The sequence below is a fragment of the Rutilus rutilus genome (assembly GCF_951802725.1).
Source record: "Rutilus rutilus genome assembly, chromosome: 3".
NCBI lineage: Eukaryota > Metazoa > Chordata > Actinopteri > Cypriniformes > Leuciscidae > Rutilus > Rutilus rutilus.
Genome location: NC_140211.1, coordinates 57,352,150 through 57,371,478, shown reverse-complemented (window position 1 = coordinate 57,371,478; position 19,329 = coordinate 57,352,150). Strand labels below are relative to the sequence as shown.

Sequence of the window (19,329 nt, the reverse complement as noted above, 5' to 3'; positions counted from 1 at the left end):
TAACCCACTCATACTCAAAAATGATCCAACGAATGTTACTGTTATTGTGTACCAAGTATTGAGGTCTCTGTGTTCAGATGGGTACCACTTTTATTATGTAGATATGTTGTCTACACAATATCTACTGTATTATTTAGATGTTCTAAATAAAGCATACACGTTTTAAGCATGGCTTAATTGAGTAAAATGTACTTGAAACAGAGTTTTGCAGAAATAGTAGAAAAAGTAGAAATTACTCAACAATCTTTAACTGACCAAGTTACTTACTTTCTTTGTTAACTTTACTTAAATTAGTTAAGTAGATTTTACTTAATTCTATATGTGAAATTTACTTTTAATATCTGTGTGCAAAAACTTGCAACTAGGTAAAATTTCTTTTTCAGTGTACACATTTATTCCACAAGAATAATTAACCCCTTCCTAAAGAATAAATGTATGTTGAACTGAAGGAATTCCTCTGAAGTTAATGGTCAGAGAGCACACAGATGGACTTTAAACAAGAACATGCAAAAACACTCACTTGCTTTTACATAGTCACTTGTGTCACTTTGCTCTATCATTTAAAATGAACATTTATTTTATGGGACAATTTTACAACCCATAATTATACATTAACTCACATTCGGTGCTGCATAATGATGATCTATGGCACGGGTGTTTTAGTCTTAGTGTAGAGACACACAGAGAGTCTGCAGAGAGAGAAGAAGATACACATCTGTGGATATAAGTTTAGCTAAAAACAAGAATAGGTTAGATAAACAGGGTTATTTGAGGAGCAATCCGTTATTAAAGGTTATCGAGGGAGTAAACAGTGTGGTGGTGATGATGGAATGGGCCAAAACTGTGTGTTTAGTTCTCTGGGCTTTTACTGTCAACTCTACAGCAGATGAATATAGGGATCGCGCCCTGAGTCTGATGGCTGATACCCCACTTATAGATGGGTAAGTCTATCTATCTATCTATCTATCTATCTATCTATCTATCTATCTATCTATCTATCTGTCTGTCTGTCTGTCTGTCTGTCTGTCCGTCCGTCCGTCCGTCCGTCCGTCCGTCCGTCCGTCCGTCCGTCCGTCCGTCCGTCCGTCTGTCTATCTAGATAGAGTTTAGAGTTAAGCTCTTATCTTTAGGATTAATTTAGATCAATGATAATTAGTGCTTGTAAACATAATGTTTCATTTTTTACAAATGTTTTGTTGGTACAAACAGAGCTACCAAGAGAGGAAGGAAGAAATAGGAATAGGAAGTGTAATTTGTAATGTTCTCTTTTTTTTTATTTATTATCTATGATTCTGTTTGAAAGTGATTTGTAATCTCTCATGAAACAGGCACAATGACCTGCCCTGGCAAATGAGGATACTGTTTAATAATCAGCTCAACACGGTGAACCTGTACGAACTAAACACCACACACACCAACATCCCAAAAATCAAAGAAGGACACCTCTCAGCACAGGTACGCACACACACACGCACGCACGCACACACACACGCACACACACACGGCAAACTGAACAGTGTGTGGTTATGTTTGCGTTTCTGTTGCAGTTCTGGGCCGCTTATGTACCATGTGAAACCCAGAACAAAGACGCAGTCAGACAGACCCTGGAGCAGATTGATGTAATTCACAGGATGTGTCAAGAATACCCAGATGTTTTCAAATTTGCTGCTAGCAGTCAAGGTAAGACAGTGAAGGAGCAGTAAATACAAATCCTTGTAATACGTGAATCAAATAAACTTCAAAATGGAGTACAATGATGTTTTCAGTACCCACAACTCCCATCTTTGATTCAACAATTATGATACTGCTATATTTCGTAGCTTTTTAAGAAGAGGGATAAAACTTGTAGAAAAATCTGTAATCTAACATGAAGGAGGGACCCGATGGGCTCTTGTGATTTCAGCCAGTTAGAAGTGATGGAAAACACTTTATTTAACAGTGTGTTTGTTTGAGACGAACGATTAATCGTTGAAAGATTGCAATCTTTATAACACCCACACAATCTTATTTTAAATAAACTATTGGGCTACATCTATGTGCCTGATACACCTGGTCAGATCATGCATTTTCTCTGATCGGATACCTATCCGATCATGAAAAGATCTGGTGTAAATGCCCAAAACACTTTAGAGACTGATTTAAATCCGATCACTAAAGAAGAAACACGTCAGGTTTAATGTTTACGGTAGCAATCATAATAGAGCAAATCGCCTTTTGAAAATAACTTGACACTTCAAATAAAGATTGTATCAATACATTGTTACACCAGTAGGTGGCGACACGTGAATGTTAAAAAATGCGTTTGTCACTGAATCATTCATTCAAGAGATTCATTCAAAAACGCTGATTCATCCAGTAATGAAACAAGTGAAGTCTTTATGAGTGAGTCATTGAATCATTAACTCAACCCGATTAATTCAATATTTTTAGTTGTCTATTCAGAATCGTGGGAGAATCGTGATCTCTATTTTAAACATTCTCAACATTCTCAATTTATCCAGAATCATGCCGCTCTCAAGGTTCAAGGTTCAAGGTAGTTTATTTGTCATTACAATAACAGGTTATGTAATGAAATGCTTAGATCCCCAACCCCCCCCCCCCCAACGTTGCCATACAAATGATACAATTAAAAACCTACATCTTATCACATCCACATGAATAAATAAATATACTAACAGTAAGATAAATATAATAACAATAGATTAAACAAAAACCAAGTAATGTATGTCTAATGTATGTACTGTAGTAATAACAGTAAATTATGCATAATTGCATGCAACTAACCCTAATCCAAATCCTATACCTAACCATAACCCTATAGTAAACATGTAGTTAATTAATATTACTCAGTACTTAAATGTATAATTACACTGTAACAAGCACACCTTAAAATAAAGGTGTAACCGAAGTGTCATACTGAAGCAACAACCACAAACACTGTGGGCCCTATCTTGCACCCAGTGCAATTGACTTTGCACCCGACGCGCAGCGGACTTTTCCCTCCACAGACGCACGTCGGTAAATTAGGGAATGAACTTGCGCTCCCGGGGTCGGTTCAGCGAAAAGAGGAGGCGTGTTCCGGCGCAAACGTTCCCCGGTGCTATTTTGCAGTTTCAGAAAACAATTCCGCCACAGACCAGGAGAAACCTCGTCTAAAGTCAGTGGCGCGTTTTCAGTGGCGCGTTCAGATGCTATTTTAAGGGCGCATGCTTGGCCATAATGTAGCGTGTGCACAACGCACATACACTTTGCTTCTATCATCAACACAGACGCAGCAGTGACATTTTTGCAAACCATACATAATTACAAGGAAAAATATTACACCTGAGGGAAATCATTGAGGTGTCCATGAAGATGTGAAAAATAGGCATAAATCTAGCTTACACATTTACCAAAATTATTATACGCCTGTTTAACCAAAGCTAATTTAGGTGGGTTTCTCCCATCTGCATACAGTGTCACTTCTCTGTGTTTTACGGCCCTGACGAGAACGTCGGTCTCCTCTGCTGTGAACTGCTCCTGGCAAATCTGCCGTTATAATAGCAATCCGCCATGGAACAAGCGCGCCTGCTCTTAAAGGGAATGTGAGATGTCGCTCTGATTGGTTTATTTCACGTTACGCCCAAACCACACCTATGAGTAATGAAGCTACTTCAGACCAACACATTTTAGATTTGCGTCGGGCGCAAGATATAGCAAGCCTTTTTAACTTTTATTCATTTCCAGGATATGAATTGTTGATATCAAGAATTACATTTTTTATATCAACAATTTTACTTCCTTGATATCAACAATTGAATTCTTGATATCAAGAATTTAATTGTTGATATCAAAAATGTAATTGTTGATATCAACAATTTAATTGTTGATATCTGTAATTATATTTTCACTAGTGAAATGTCACCATAGGCTGCCATTCAAAATCAATTGTTGATATCAAGAATTGATTTCTTACTAATAGAAATATAATTTTTGATATCAATAATTACATTGTTACTAGTAGAACTCTAATTTGTGGTATCAATAACTATCATTTTAACTAGTGAAAATTGAATTGTTGATATCAAGGATTCATATCCCGGAAATGAATAAAAGTTAAAACGGCTTGCCATAGCAAGAGTCATTTATCACACACATGCATATATTTAAGAAATATTTGCATGGATATACTGTAAATATATATATATATATATATATATATATATATATATATATATATATATATATATATATATATATATTTATATATAATTTATATTATATTTAAATATAAAAATTTTATGTATAAATAACAAATTTTTCTTAAATATATAGATGCATGTGTCTGTATTTATATATACAAAATAATTACACACAGTACACACACATATATTTTGTAAACACAAACTTTTATTTTGGATGCGATTAATCGCTGCACAGCCCTAGTATTTATTACTGTTTATAGTTCCTAATAACTATAAACTAAGCTAAGCTAAAACTAAATTGTTGTTATAGATATAATGGAAGCCTTTCAGCAAAACAAAACAGCCAGTTTGATTGGAGTGGAAGGAGGACATTCGATTGACAGCAGTTTAGGGACCCTGCGCACCATGTACCAGCTGGGCGTCCGGTATCTCACGATCACACACAGCTGCAACACACCCTGGTGAGTGGATATTCTCCGGTGAGTATTTACCTCACTTAAAGGATAGTTCACCCAAACATTTTAATTACCCATCCTATATACTAGGTGTATATGACATTCTTCTTTCAGACGAATACCATCGGAGTTATATTAAAAAATGTCCTGGCTCTTCTAAGCTTTATAATGCATGCACTTTTATGATGGATAGATGCACTTTAATCATGGATAAATGCACTTTTATGATGATAGATGCACTTTAATGATGGATAGATGCACTTTTATGATGGATAGATGCACTTTTATGATGGATAAATGCACTTTTATGATGATAGATGCACTTTAATGATGGATAGATGCACTTTTATGATGGATAGATGCACTTTTATGATGATAGATGCACTTTAATGATGGATAGATGCACTTTAATCATGGATAGATGCACTTTTATGATGGATAGATGCACTTATCATGGATAGATGCACTTTTATGATGGATAGATGCACTTTAATCATGGATAGATGCACTTTAATGATGGATAGATGCACTTTAATCATGGATAGATGCACTTTTATGATGATAGATGCACTTTTATGATGATAGATGCACTTTAATGATGGATAGATGCACTTTTATCATGGATAGATGCACTTTTATGATGATAGATGCACTTTAATCATGGATAGATGCACTTTTATGATGATAGATGCACTTTTATGGACTTCAAAACAGAATCAACCATTCACTGCCATTATAAAGCGTGGAAGAGCCAGGACATTTTTTAATATAACTCAGATTGTATTCGTCTGAAAGAAGAATGTCATATACACCTAGAATGACAAAATCATGGGGTATTAGAATTTTTTGGGTGAACTAATCCTTAAGCACTTGATATAAAAAGATAACCTGAGATGAATCCATGCATTCACTTCATAAATGTACATACTAGTTGGTCCTGTGAGTTGAGGAAATAACACTGTCAGTTTAGCGATGATTTCATTAGATTGGAATGAAGTACAACTAAACCAAAAAATGTGCCAGAGTAGCTTCCTTTTATGTAACACACCCCGTTGTGTGTGTAAAATTCATGGGAAATTCCAGGCTGGTTCTTCAACTGTTACTAGCATCTGCATATAGTTCCCAGAATTCATTTAGGAAAAAAGTGTGGGTTCACTGTAAAAAATGTCTAACCTCCCTAACTCAAAATTTTCTAGTGACTGATAACATCTACATTTTTTTAATTGGCCCAAGTGAAAATCTGTACATTTAATTGTATAATTAACAGAATTTCACTTGTGCCAATTGAAAAATGTAGATGTTATCAGTCACTAGAAAATTCTGAGTTAGGGAGGTTAGAATTTTTTTACAGTGTTGTAATTAAAGCTACATCAGGTTTCCAAAGAAAACCACATTAGTGGTTAGCATTAGCACATTCACTTTACTTTACTGTGGTTTGGTCTCACTTCCTTCTAGGGCAGACAACTGGCTGGTGGACACTGGATCTGAGCCTGTTCAGCACAATGGTTTATCTGAGTTCGGCAAGGTTAGACACACTTACAAATGTCAGATTTGTACACTGAAAAATTATACTTTGGACCAAAAAAAAAAAAACTCTCATTTGTTACAGCCAGTAATATTAGTTATACTGGTGCTATAATATTAGTTATACAGAGAAAAATTTTACGTTTTAAAAATTTTTTTTTTTTTAATTTTATCACTTCATCTGAATGGTACGAAAGGTTGGTAAAGGGTTTGGAAAAATCAATTTTGGACCAACTTTAAAAAAAACAACAACTCTAATTTGTTACAGTTTATACTTTTAAAGCATCCCTAATAGAGTGGTGCAGGTATGACATCACTTTGTAGGCCAAAGTCCCGAAGTCAATGGGCTTTTTGAATAGGGTTTTGGTTAAATGGCTGAAATAAGGTCTGTGGTGAACACAAGCTCAAGACACTTTGACGTTTTATTCTAAAACATAAAATACATCAATATTCCCCCACTCGTGATTTTTTCAAGCTGTTTTGAAAAGGCGTTTGCTAACAAGTGGCTAAATGGGACTACAGAGGCTGTCGAGGAGATTTACTCTGCTCTGATTGGTCAGATGGCTCAGTCTGTTGTGATTGGTCTACCGCTTACAGTGCGTGACGGAAACGAAACGCTCATTACCATATCTGAATTTCAGCTCTTTTTGTATATGGTGGAGGTTAAAACAGGCCATCATGACTTGCTGTCCTCTTTTAAAGAAAGCTTGACTCGTTATTGCTGCTGTCTATGGTGACCAATTTGATTGACCCTTTCAGCGAGTGATCCATGAAATGAACCGCATTGGGATGCTGGTGGACCTGGCTCATGTGTCCGAGGCGGTGATGAAGCAGGTTCTGGAGATCTCCGAAGCTCCTGTTATCTTCAGCCACTCTTCTGCCTACAGCATCTGCAAACACAAGAGAAATGTTCCTGATGACGTGCTTCGGGAAGTGGTGGGTTTACAACCTCAGGCTGTTACATAGCAGAGTTTATTGTCCTAAAAGACAATGAGGCACTTGCACTATCATACTCATAAAAAGTAAATGAAAAGTGATATAGTGATAAAGTGATATATTACTGATATAAAAAGATGTTATAAAAGATAACGGCAGGACAGACTTCAAAGAGAATATGATAGTAACAACTATAAAAATATTTCAGCTCCGGATCTTCTTCAGCACTTGATACACAGTGATACGAGCAGCATCTGTTTTACCGTATCAAGTCTAGCCTGAGTCCACATACTTTTGAAGTGCATCAAAGTGTTTTTGCAGTGCAGAAAACAGCGTCTTCTCGACATGAACAACACAAACCAAACTCTTCCAGTCTCAGCTACAACTATAGTGTTTGAGGGCGGGGCAAAGAGACGCTGTTCACGGACAGCCAATCAAGATCATAGGCTGGCATTATGCAAATTTGTTGCATTGTTATGTAGGTTTGTAACAGGAAGTGAGACTGGAATTACTGACGACTCGTTTCTGCAGTTAAGAATCGATTCTTTGTTTAAGGCAACACTAACTTTATTTTTGTCGCGCACTTTGATCTTTAAAACTTTTTACGACATTTTATATCCAGTAATACACACACTGCATGGAAGGTAATAATTCGAAAAAAACATAATATTAATCAAATATTGTCTCTGAAAAATGTGTAAACCATTCCATTTCAAAATTCAAGATGGCCTTACACACACACACACACACACATTTTACAGAAAATGTAAAAAAAAATATGGTTTGTGATTTGGTCGTATATAATGGTCGTATCATTTTCCAAAATGTTTCTGTTTCAGAAAAAAAAGAGGGGGATCGTCATGGTTAATTTTTACAATGATTATGTGACCTGCCAAAAGACTGCTAAGATCTCGGATGTGGCTGGTGAGTTACTATAAACCAACCTCAGCGTCTGCTACCCCTTCATTTAGCACTCCTTAAAGTCCCCCTGTGGTGAAAATCCAGCTTTTAACGTTGTTTATAAATCTATGTGGTGTTTTTAATACGCTTTAAGACAAACCATGTGTAAATTCATAAGTCGACACCATTGCTGAGTATTTTCTCCTTAAAACTGCAGTGAACCAAAGACAGTCTCAAAAACACGCTTTGAAATCGCTGGTGTTTCTGACGTCACAAACTACCTTGTAACCAATCAGATCAACGTGTGATCGTCAACGAGTGGATCTCTGAGCTGAGTGAGTGAGTGCAGGCGGGGCTCGTTTGCATATTCATAGAACCGCGAATACTAAATGAAGCAAGGGTGTCGAGTTACAGTCAAGCTATTTTAAGGCATGACGACATTTTTTGGTGATCAAAGATGAGATTTAAGCAATAAAATTATCGACTACGGGGGGACTTTACGAAAACGAGGCAAGACGTTAATATGTGACTCCACTTCTGTATGTGAAATTCAGATCACTTTGACCATATCAAGAAAGTGGCTGACGCTAGTATCATTGGATTTGGAGGAGATTATGATGGTGTGACAAGGTAAGCATGCTGATTAGTAAAAAGACTGTCTGCTTTCTAATTTAATTGTAATGCAACTTCACAGTAGAAGGCATTGTGGTACATTTCACATTTGTAAAGCATGTGTAGGCTATTGCATGTAATACAAAATTGGCGTTAATCGTATAAGACAGATGGACAAGTAAACAGGAATGCATATATAACCATTAATAAATAATGCATTGTTTTTGCACAGGGTGCCAGAAGGTCTAGAGGATGTGTCAAAGTACCCGGACCTGGTGGCTGAACTGCTCAGACGTAACTGGTCAGATGAAGAGGTCAAAGACGCTCTGGGACGAAACCTGATACGAGTGTTCAGTGAGGTGGAGGCGGTAAGAGCAAGAGCACATCTGCGTCAAGTGCTCAAACTCAGTATAATACCAAATCTACTGCTCACTGAAGTAAAAAAGTAACTTGTGTTTCATTAGGTAAGGGACAGTCTGAATGGACGCAAAGCTGATGATGTACCCATCCCTCTTAAAGAAGTCCAAAACCCCTGCAGGACAGACTTTGGCTATACAGAGAAATCCAGTTCAACGCGCACACAGTCTTTTTATCCACTTGTCTTGGTTCTGACACTGATTATCACATTATTCTAATCGACCCCTTCTGTAGCACTGTGTTTGGGACTTTTGATAAAGAGTTGGCCTGTAACACACATTTTGAAGAGTTTAGTTGAAAATAATTGCTTTTAAGAAATGTAGACGAAAAACAAAAAGAAATTTGGCATGCAATTATTTAAAATTTCAGGTGAAATGACCTAGCCTAAAAAAATTATTTCTGTCAACGCTTACATAGGAATAAAAGTAAAATGTTTGGACACACCTGTTCTTTGTTAGGCCTAAAATTATTTTCCTTTAAAAAAAAAAAAAATATATATATATATATATATATATATATATAAAAATTCTTCAGAACTATGAAATAACACAAAGAGAAGTATGGGAATTATGCAACGACTGAAAAATATCAGTATTTAAACAAATGTGTACTTTGCATTTGGAGTCAACTGGTACAACCTCAAGCAGACTGCAACTCGTATGGTGTCAATGACATCAGTAGCAGCAAAGTCACATTGGATGCTTGTTAAAAATGTAGTAGTCACCAATGGTTAAACTGGCTTTTATATGGAGGGGGAGCCCTTATTTACGGTGAATGGTCATCATTCAAAATCGTGCTGTTTTTACACCAAAGGGGCCCTTTTCCCAGTATTAATGTGTAAGGTAGGGAGTAGTTATTCAGACAAAGAGAAATACTTTACAATTCACTTACTTTATTATTATTTTTGACCTTTAATGTTAACGGGCAGGCAACGGATTTCACCCTCGGAAAATGTATGAAATTGAACATGTTTAAAAATTTTGTTTGGCAAATATGTAAACATCTTTTTAAACCTGAAAATGATGTTGATTTAAGAGAATCATGGCCAATTTCTTTTTTAATCTCTTTCCAATTTCTTTTATGGTATGTTTGATTTAATCACAACGACACCTATGCAGGGTTTTATAAATAAGAAGGTCCCAAAAATGAACATTTTGATTTTCCTGAACCTCGAACGTGTTCGAATATTTCCCCAGTATCAGCACTGGGACTTTTCACTGTTTGTATCACTCCGCTTGTTTGTTTGTGCAACTTGGCGGCGACAAGTGATTGTCTTTATGAGTGAGCAATTCACTCAATATAGGTTTCCATTACAAATTTGTATTGGTCATGATTTGTATTTTTAATGGTTTCCATTACAGTTTGTATTGGTTCTGATTTGGAATGGTTTTCTTTACAAATTTGTATTGGTATGGTTACATGCCTTTAGCTATTAATAATTGGGACATTAATTATAGTTTTTAATGAATTAATTTGAATTATTACTACAATTATACACAATTGATATTGCACACCAACTTTTCAATAGCTTACAGCTCAGGTTTTGTTTTGCAAAGAATGAAGAACATGCACCTGAAATAAAAATGATATACAGTATTAAGACCTGCCTTTTTACTCAACCCAGCTGGAAATAAACATCTGACACAAAACATTAATTTTACATTTTTATTATTTTATTTACACTAGCCTGGCTAACGTCAGACCAAGTCTCATTTGAGGTCTGGGAACCACGTGTGTTCATTTTCTCGTATTTGAGGCGTGGTTTACGAATGCCCAGAGCCGTTTATTGGGCGCTATGAATGTCTATCAAATGCGCCTGTACGTAGCTCATAACCAATCGCTTCAATTATACCAGATGACGTATGTAGAGGGGCAGAAATCCAACGAGGAAAAATACGATGAGTCAATATATTTTTAAATATATTCATCCAACATCTTTGGGCGTACTTTGAGCAGATTCAAGATCTTGCCAGCTGTGAACTTTGTCCACTAGTCACGTAATGTTCATAGCATTACAGTCATCATATTTAACCTTCTCCAGGTGTAGGTTTTAAATGATAAAAAAAAGATAGTTCAGGTTAGGGATGCACCGAAATTTAGTTAAGTTAGCGTTTTTGCTCTTAAAAACAGACGCGCATGATAGTATCCAACTGCAGACCCGCAGCACTGTTGAATGGGAAAGGAGGATGGGTCTCGAGCAAAAAAAGCTGCTCAACTGTTACCCAATGAAATGATGAACATATAAATGTAAAAGTACAAAGATATTATAAGAAAACATTAGCCTACTATTACATTAACAGGGTTTTTCCTGGTGGTAAAAACCTGATCATGTATTTTAATAGTAAGATAATTAAATTAGTATTATACTAGTATCCACTGTCTTTGATCAGACAGAATATTTCTGTCGGTCATTTAAAACTTATGTCGAAAAACAGCTGTTTAGTTTAGCTACTGGCATCTTATCTCACTTCTGTGAACAAATCCCGCTTGCTTTGATTGGACTCAAACATGTTGACATTGACGAGCGGGTGTTTGAGTGCTGAAGCAGCTCAGGTGAGAAGGACAGTTATCGTCGCGATGGGCGAATCATTGCAGCACCAAATTAGAGTTAATATTAGGCAATTATTTCATAACTTGAATTATATACTCTCAATGTACACCGGCAGGGTGTGTTGTGGACCTCTCCGGCCCTATTTAACCTCTGGTTGCCTAGTAGGGAATATTTTATTTGAAGTAAAATAATCATATTCATCTGCACAGTCATGCACAGCCAAAGCACAAGCAAACCAATTGTGCTTTTTAACCGCTAGAGAGCCAAACATTACATAGTGTAGGTTACCTTTAATACAGGTAGGACCAAGAATGTAAAGTTTATCAGTTAATAAAGGTCACTTGCATTTCGGTCTGTTCCTCACACAGATTAGTTGAACGACTTCAAAGACTGTAGTACACTGCTGATGTTCAGTGTATGATTGCAACAACCAGAGTGTGTCAGTCTTGTACTGACTGTAAAAATCCCAAGCCAAAAGCTCCACTTAGTGGACACACAGTTGAACATCCTGAGAGATTAAAGACACTGCTTACATAACAACACAGCTCTCATCTTTCCGTAAACAGTAGCAAAGCTGATTATTATTTTTATTACCTGCTATTCCTGTTATCAAATTCCAGTCATTATAATAACGTAAACATAATAGTCCTCAGCAAAGATATTATTGGATGGGATGTATGCTTAGGTGTCGTTGAATGTTGCAACTATAAATAAATAAACATATGCATGCATACGTAGATAATCAACTCAAAATATAAAGTTTTACCAAACAGTTACTGTAACAAAAACAACCAAAAACAGGCATTAAATCAACTGGCATTATTTAATACAATTATACTGTAACTCAGAAACGTGATTAATAAGCTATACATTTTAAAGTTGCTGAGGTTACAAAATAAGAACCGCATGCACTATATAAAAATGTTTTGTCAGGCAACCCAATATTAACTGGTTTTATTGAAGTAAAAATAGTATTGAATATGACAGAATATACTTCATTAGGTTACACCAGCAAAAAGTCATTTGTACGTGTCAGATCAGGTAACAGTAGCAGAGAAGGGAAACCACTGCATTTGTAGGTCACCAGTTGCTTGTAGCAACCATTCTTGAAGTCAGATAATGCACTTTTAATAATGATCTGAAATTTCATCTCTCACCCTGTTTGTACAATAATTATAATATCCCATGATAAGCAGCAAAAGCCTTTATTCTGTCTTTTGGTTTGTTGGAAACTTCAGTTGCTGTGTCTCTTTAGGGTATTTCTTTTCAAAGTAGCACCAAAATCAAATTTCCTTCTTCAGAAACATGATACACATAGTGAGAAATCCTGGACTGGACTCACACTGGATGATCAGGGTTCAACAAGGATTTACGAACTTACACACATCTGCCATCTTGCTGTTTGGGAGAGGTTTAGCATTTTCTTATGCTTGTCAAAGAAACTATCACGCTTACTGTAGTAACTATATGTAAGTTACAGACATGAATTACATCCTAGCTCAGATCATGCAGCTTGTTGAGGAGACGGGTGTTATTACTAAGCAATCAGACTTTTGACACAATAAAAACAGACACAATAATCACTATAATCACAGGAGGGAACCCTTGTGGAAAAGTGCACTTAGCATACTTTTAAAAAGACTACTTATAATGGAAATAATACATACTTTAAAACATCTGATTTTTTTTTTGGGTGCATTTTAAACGTATGTTATTTGCAAGTGAATGAAAATATATCATAGTTTGAATTTATATTAAATGCAATTAGTGAAAAAGACGCATTGCTGCCACATACATATTATTTTTTTCCCCTCAATTATGTCGTAATAACGAGATCTTATGTCGTTAAAACAACATCTTTTTCTCGTAATAACGAGATCTTATGTCGTTCAAACCTTATACGGCCTTATAAGCACATGTGTAGTCATGTACAAAATATGCCTTTATCCACATAAAATTGACAGCCTATGGCGCCTTTATCACACTTCTACGTTCAAAAAGCTTAAGCAAATAGTAGCAGCCCCCAATCAGGCAAAATGAATCAATGAGGCCCTTTTTTTTAAATATATTTTATATAGGCCTATAAGTTTTTTTTATATATATAATTATATATAAGATTTATTTTTGTTAATAGGCTATATCTTCATTACCTAGAGATATAATTAAACAAAAAGTAGTCAAAACACATCTAACAGAACATAGCCTAAGTTGTTTATTTTTAACAACATTGTGTTCTTATTTTGTTTAATTAACGAAATGTCAATCTTCGTCTTTATAACAGAAGATACAATACAATACAAAAATCTTCAAGATACAGCCTACAATCTTCACATGTATAACGGATTGTCACCTTATAAACAGTCCGCTGTGTGGTGGAATAAGCAATGCTATATAGAAATATATGGTTAGTATCTTAATTTAAACTTTATTTTATTATTTTATTAGTTCATTAACTAATTATGCCAACTAAACTAATTTAATGTAAAGAGCTGGATACTAATTACTAATTAAATAATGTCAAATATTAAATGTAGGCTATTGATTAGAGTTGCCATAGACGAAAGATTTTTTTAGACTAGTAGTCATTCAAGCAATTAGGACTAATTGCACGATTATAATTTGCCGTCGGATTCTGTTCCCCCCATATTTCTGACACACTGAGGTTCTAATATTTATCAAATTGATGCTGTTTAAGCTCCATCCACACACAGAATAGAATAAGCATATTTTAAGCCGATACATCAACATCTCTCATCATTGGGGTGGGGGAACGGATTTCGACAGCTGAACTCTTTGCCGTCGGATTCTGTTCCCCCTATGTTTCTTACACAATGAGGTTCGAATATTTATCACATTGAAGCTAATTACTAAACCCAATAGCCTAGTGGTCAGTACACTCTAAATTGACATGAATTGCTTTTCAGCTTATTGCAACCCGAGTTCAAGTCCCATTTCGTCAAACTTTCTTGATACTATACTGTCCTATCATAATAAAAGGCAAAAAATATAGTCTTTAAACTGATGCAAGTTAAGCTCCATCCGCACACAAAAATAAAATCAGCATTTTTTAAGCCTTTACATCAACACCTCTTATAATGGGAGTGGGGGAACGGATTCCGACAGCTGTTTTTTTGCCTTCAGATTCTGTTCACCCCCATTTTTCTGACACACTGAGGTTCTTATATTTATCACATTGAAGCTAATTACTAAACCCAATAGCCTAGAGGTCAGTACACTCTAAACTGACATGAATTGCTTTTCAGCTTATTGCGACCCGAGTTCAAGTCCCGTTTCGTCAAACTTTCTTGACACTATACTGTCCTATCATAATAAAAGGCAAAAAAATATAGTCTTTAAACTGATGCAAGTTAAGCTCCATCCGCACACAAAAATAAAATCTGCATTTTTTAAGCCTTTACATCAACACCTCTTATAATGGGAGTGGGGGAACGGATTCCGACAGCTATTTTTTTTGCCGTCGGATTCGGTTCCCCCCCATATTTCTGACACACTGAGGTTCTAATATTTATCAAATTGATGCTGTTTAAGCTCCATCCACACACAGAATAGAATAAGCATATTTTAAGCCTATACATCAACAACTCTCATCATTGGGGTGGGGGAACGGATTTCGACAACTGAACTATTTGCCGTCGGATTCTGTTCCCCCTATGTTTCTTACACAATGAGTTTCTAATATTTATCACATTGAAGCTAATTACTAAACCCAATAGGCTATAGCCTATATTCGAGGCGGGCATGCATAAAACTTGCCACAAAGCACAGGCAAAAGTAGGCTAATGATAATAAATGTGTCTGAAAAAAATAACGAAGCATTTTAATTGTTTATTAATGAACTAGTCTTTTCTAAATCAGTGTAGGCTGCCTGCAAACATATCTCCATACATCTCCGCTGTAATTTAGCCTAGATGCGCCTTTCATACGGACAGGATTAGCCTACATAATCAGATGGGACCATTCGTATTTGCCTTCGATTGGATTTTTTTCGTTGGTGGACATTTTTTTACAAGCTTTATATAGACAGCTATATTTCTCATGTCTGTGAGGCTTGTCTATACACTGTTTTTCAGTTCATTTTTGAGACGCGCTCCAATTCACAGAGATCATGAAAGCGCGCCCTGTTCGTTTTATTTTATTTTACAAAAGCACAACGTTTTCTTGTTGTTGTGAGTTTACACAAATAAAAGTAGTTGCGACTGATGTATTATTCTTTTCTGTATGACCAGAAATGATGGAGTATTTTAAGTTGTTTCCACTGTTGATAGGAGAATGCGAGTGATGGCACCGGCGCCTCCAGTCATGTAGTGCGCACTCCACACTCCGCACAAACACTTGGAAATGCGCTTAATAATAGCGAATATTTATCTGTTAGAGCGAGCGGTCATGCCAGACGGATTAGTCCTCTTCATGTTTAACAAATCAAATTCTGTTGCATTTTATTGCGCCAGTTTGAAAAGAGTGGCTGCAACACAGATAAACGCCCAACGCTGGTGTTTTTCTTTAAATAAATAAATTTAAGCTTTAAAATAAATATTGTTTGTGGGCTAATTAATGCCACAATAATTTGTTTCTTTTATTGGCTACTTACATTTTTCATTTTTGTTTTGCATTGAATACCATTTAAAGGATTTGCTGTGCACCGCAATGCCATCCTCCCATAGAAAGACACGTTAAGAGACACCTTTATTTTCTTTATAATAAAGGGTTTCTATGGGAGGAAAACGCTTAACGTGTAATTAAATGCATTGCGTTCATATTCTGGGCTCATCTGCTTTTCTGTAGGATAGTAGGCCTATGGTTTATTAATAAGGTGTGTATTTGATCTTTATCACTGAAGTAGCCTATTAAGCCACATTAAGCTTTATCTTTATTATAAGGGTTTTCTATGGGAGGAAAACGCTTAGCCTAATGTGCAATTAAACGCAATGTTCGTATTCTGGGCTCATCTGCTATTAATAAGGTGTGTACAGAATTTGATCTTTTAACATGAATGTCCATTGGGGGCTGCTATTTCTTCAGCTTTTTGAACGTAGATGTATGATAAAGACATGATTGGCTATTCATTTTATGTGGATAAAGGCATATTTTGTACATGACTACACATGTCCATAAGGCCAAGAAAATATGTCGCTGTTACGACATAGCATCTCGTTATTAAGAGAAAAAGATGTAATTTTAACGACATAAGATCTCGTTATTACGAGAAAATATGTCGTTTTGACTACATACATCTCGTTATTACGAGAAAAAAAATGCCGTTTTAACGACATAAGATCTCGTTATTACGAGAAAATATGTTGTTTTAATGACATAAAATCTCGTTATTACGACATAATTGAGTGGAAAAAATAATATGTATGTGGCAGCAATGCGTCACCGTACTTTTTTGACCAACTTAAGTAGTTTTATTGTCTTCTGTTGTCTTAACATGTACTTACTTTAGGGTTAAGGCCTGTTCACACCGGGACGAATTTCGCGCGCGATATTCGCCGACGTTTAACGCCTCGTGACTAAACAAAGGGCGCCAATGTGAGTGTGCACACCGACGCGAAAAACGCCACGCGTAAAAGCGTCATTTTAAAAAAAACGCCTCGGGTTCGTTTTTTTGGTTTGACGCGCCGCGTCAAAAACTATCCGACCAATGAGATTGGCGCTTTTGCTCACGTGTCTGGAGCTTCTGAAGTTACAGTAAAACACAACTTGGGGGCGCTCAAACACAAAACGGTCTTGCCGAGCACACATACAGGCGAAGAAGATAGCGTCTACACTGCTGGGAAGAAATAAGACGAGGAAGATGCAAGGCAAGATGAATGTAGAGCTGCTGGCCTCGTTGGTGTCGGAACATAAAGAACTATATGTCAAACGCGACTACAAAAATCTTGATAAAAGAGAACTGTTATGGAGTGGTATTGCAGAGTAAATGGGCCTTGATGGTGAGTTTCATTTTACTTAATTGTCTTTCATGTACATAGGCTTGTAACTTTTTCCCACGAACGTTTGACAATCGCGCCATCTAATGTCAGGGAATGAATTTGCATGTTCACTCGGCTCATCGTCAGCGAAAATCGCTTGGGTGTGAACACAAAAAACGCGTTGAAAAACGCTGGCGAATAACGCGCGCCGATATTCGTCCCGGTGTGTAAGGCCCTTTAGGGTTAGGGTAGGATTAGGATTTGGTTGAGCATTAGTTACATGTAATTATGCATAATTTATTGTTATTGCTATGGTAAGTACATACAGTATAAGTAACATATGTAACAAAGACACGGTAAAATAAAGTGTTACCAAATACTGAATCAAAAATGTATTGCTCATTGTTAGTTCATGTTAATTGATTGGCTACATGAACTAATGTTAATGAATGAACCTTATTGTAAATTGTTACCTCATTATTATTATAATATTTGCATGTAGTTTTAAAAAATATATATATTTTTTTTAAGTGCTAAAGTACACTACAAGTGCAGATTCAGTTAAGCACACTTCTTTTTCACACAGGAACCGAGGGACTGACATGGACCAGTAAACAACAACCACCCAGAACAGCCTAACAATGCCCTATATGTCAATCATCAAGAGCATCTTTGCAACCAGGAACACATTAATAACACCCAAGACAGAGCTTTACACAACCATATGTTTGCTTCACCAACTGTGAATCATGTGAATAAACATGAGTTTTTTTTTGTATTTCAGAAAGGACCAGGAAAGCAAGAACACAATGCTGAATGTAAGGTGACCCTGATGTCAAAGCACTTAATAAGGTTCTCCTGTTTCTCCCTGTTCATCTAATTACACGTAACCTGAGAGCTCCTGGTTTAAGAACAGGTAGAACATGACAAACAAACTTGATTACAGAAGAGTAAAGACATCTTCTAAACACCAACTGTCTCCCCTGATAGCAAGTTGCTGTTTATACGTAAAGGGTCGTCCCTCGTTCAGCTGTCCCAGCATGCTCAGCATCATCTGTCTACAGGAGATTACAGTTAAGCCCTGATATTCATTAATCTGTGGATCAAGAGCTGCAGAGTCACAATCTACATATTTTCACTAAAGCAATAAATCATGTAAGCTCTTACATTATGGTTTCATGCATGGTTTAGATATTCAGCATCATGTTGTGCCTAAGAACGCCCCTTTTATTTATGGTATAAAAAAGACACTGTTCAGTAACTTAAGTTATTAATAATATTTTTTCTGCAAAGTAATATTTCGGATTAAATTTTAGGATGTAAATTATGATGTAGTAATCCAGCAAGTGAGTTAGTATTTAATGGCGCCATATTAAATGTTTACACAAATTAAACCTTTTACGCATGTTTCTTTTTTTTTTTTACTATGTGTTGTGAACTATTTTTTACAGTCTATGGTTGTGAAGCAAGAACGCGTTCGCGTGCGCGCGCACTGGTGTTTAATATGGGGAAAGCAGAGGGATAAACAACAGCGGGCCTTCGGAGGACAGCGGTGTTAGATAATCGGGTTTTATATATTTAATGTTTATGAGACAGGCAGATTATTCCTGTCCATCTGACCAGAGAGACACGCATGAAGAGCTCATGGCAACATTTAACTGCAGAAAACTTACTTCCAAGATGGGACGAGCAACTTCACCCTGTCGACTTTTTAAACTTGGATTATTCACTTTCCTAGCTGATGATAACATATGTGAATAATATTGTGACATATGATGAGTAAATCTTTTAGGATGACTGAACCCTGAACATTTTAT

The 19,329-nt window shown here is 36.2% G+C and overlaps 1 protein-coding gene across 1 annotated transcript; it reads left to right on the top strand.

The window, feature by feature from the left end:
• The first annotated feature begins 674 nt into the window (after nt 1-674).
• dpep1 (dipeptidase 1) lies at nt 675-9,474 on the top strand. Its single transcript, XM_084405389.1, has 10 exons — nt 675-941; nt 1,329-1,455; nt 1,548-1,680; nt 4,495-4,645; nt 6,095-6,164; nt 6,923-7,099; nt 7,939-8,023; nt 8,554-8,629; nt 8,844-8,979; nt 9,076-9,474. Exons 1-10 carry the CDS (start codon nt 823-825, stop codon nt 9,244-9,246), a joined length of 1,245 nt encoding a protein of 414 aa, XP_084261515.1. The 5' UTR covers nt 675-822; the 3' UTR covers nt 9,247-9,474.
• The last annotated feature ends 9,855 nt before the right edge of the window (nt 9,475-19,329 follow it).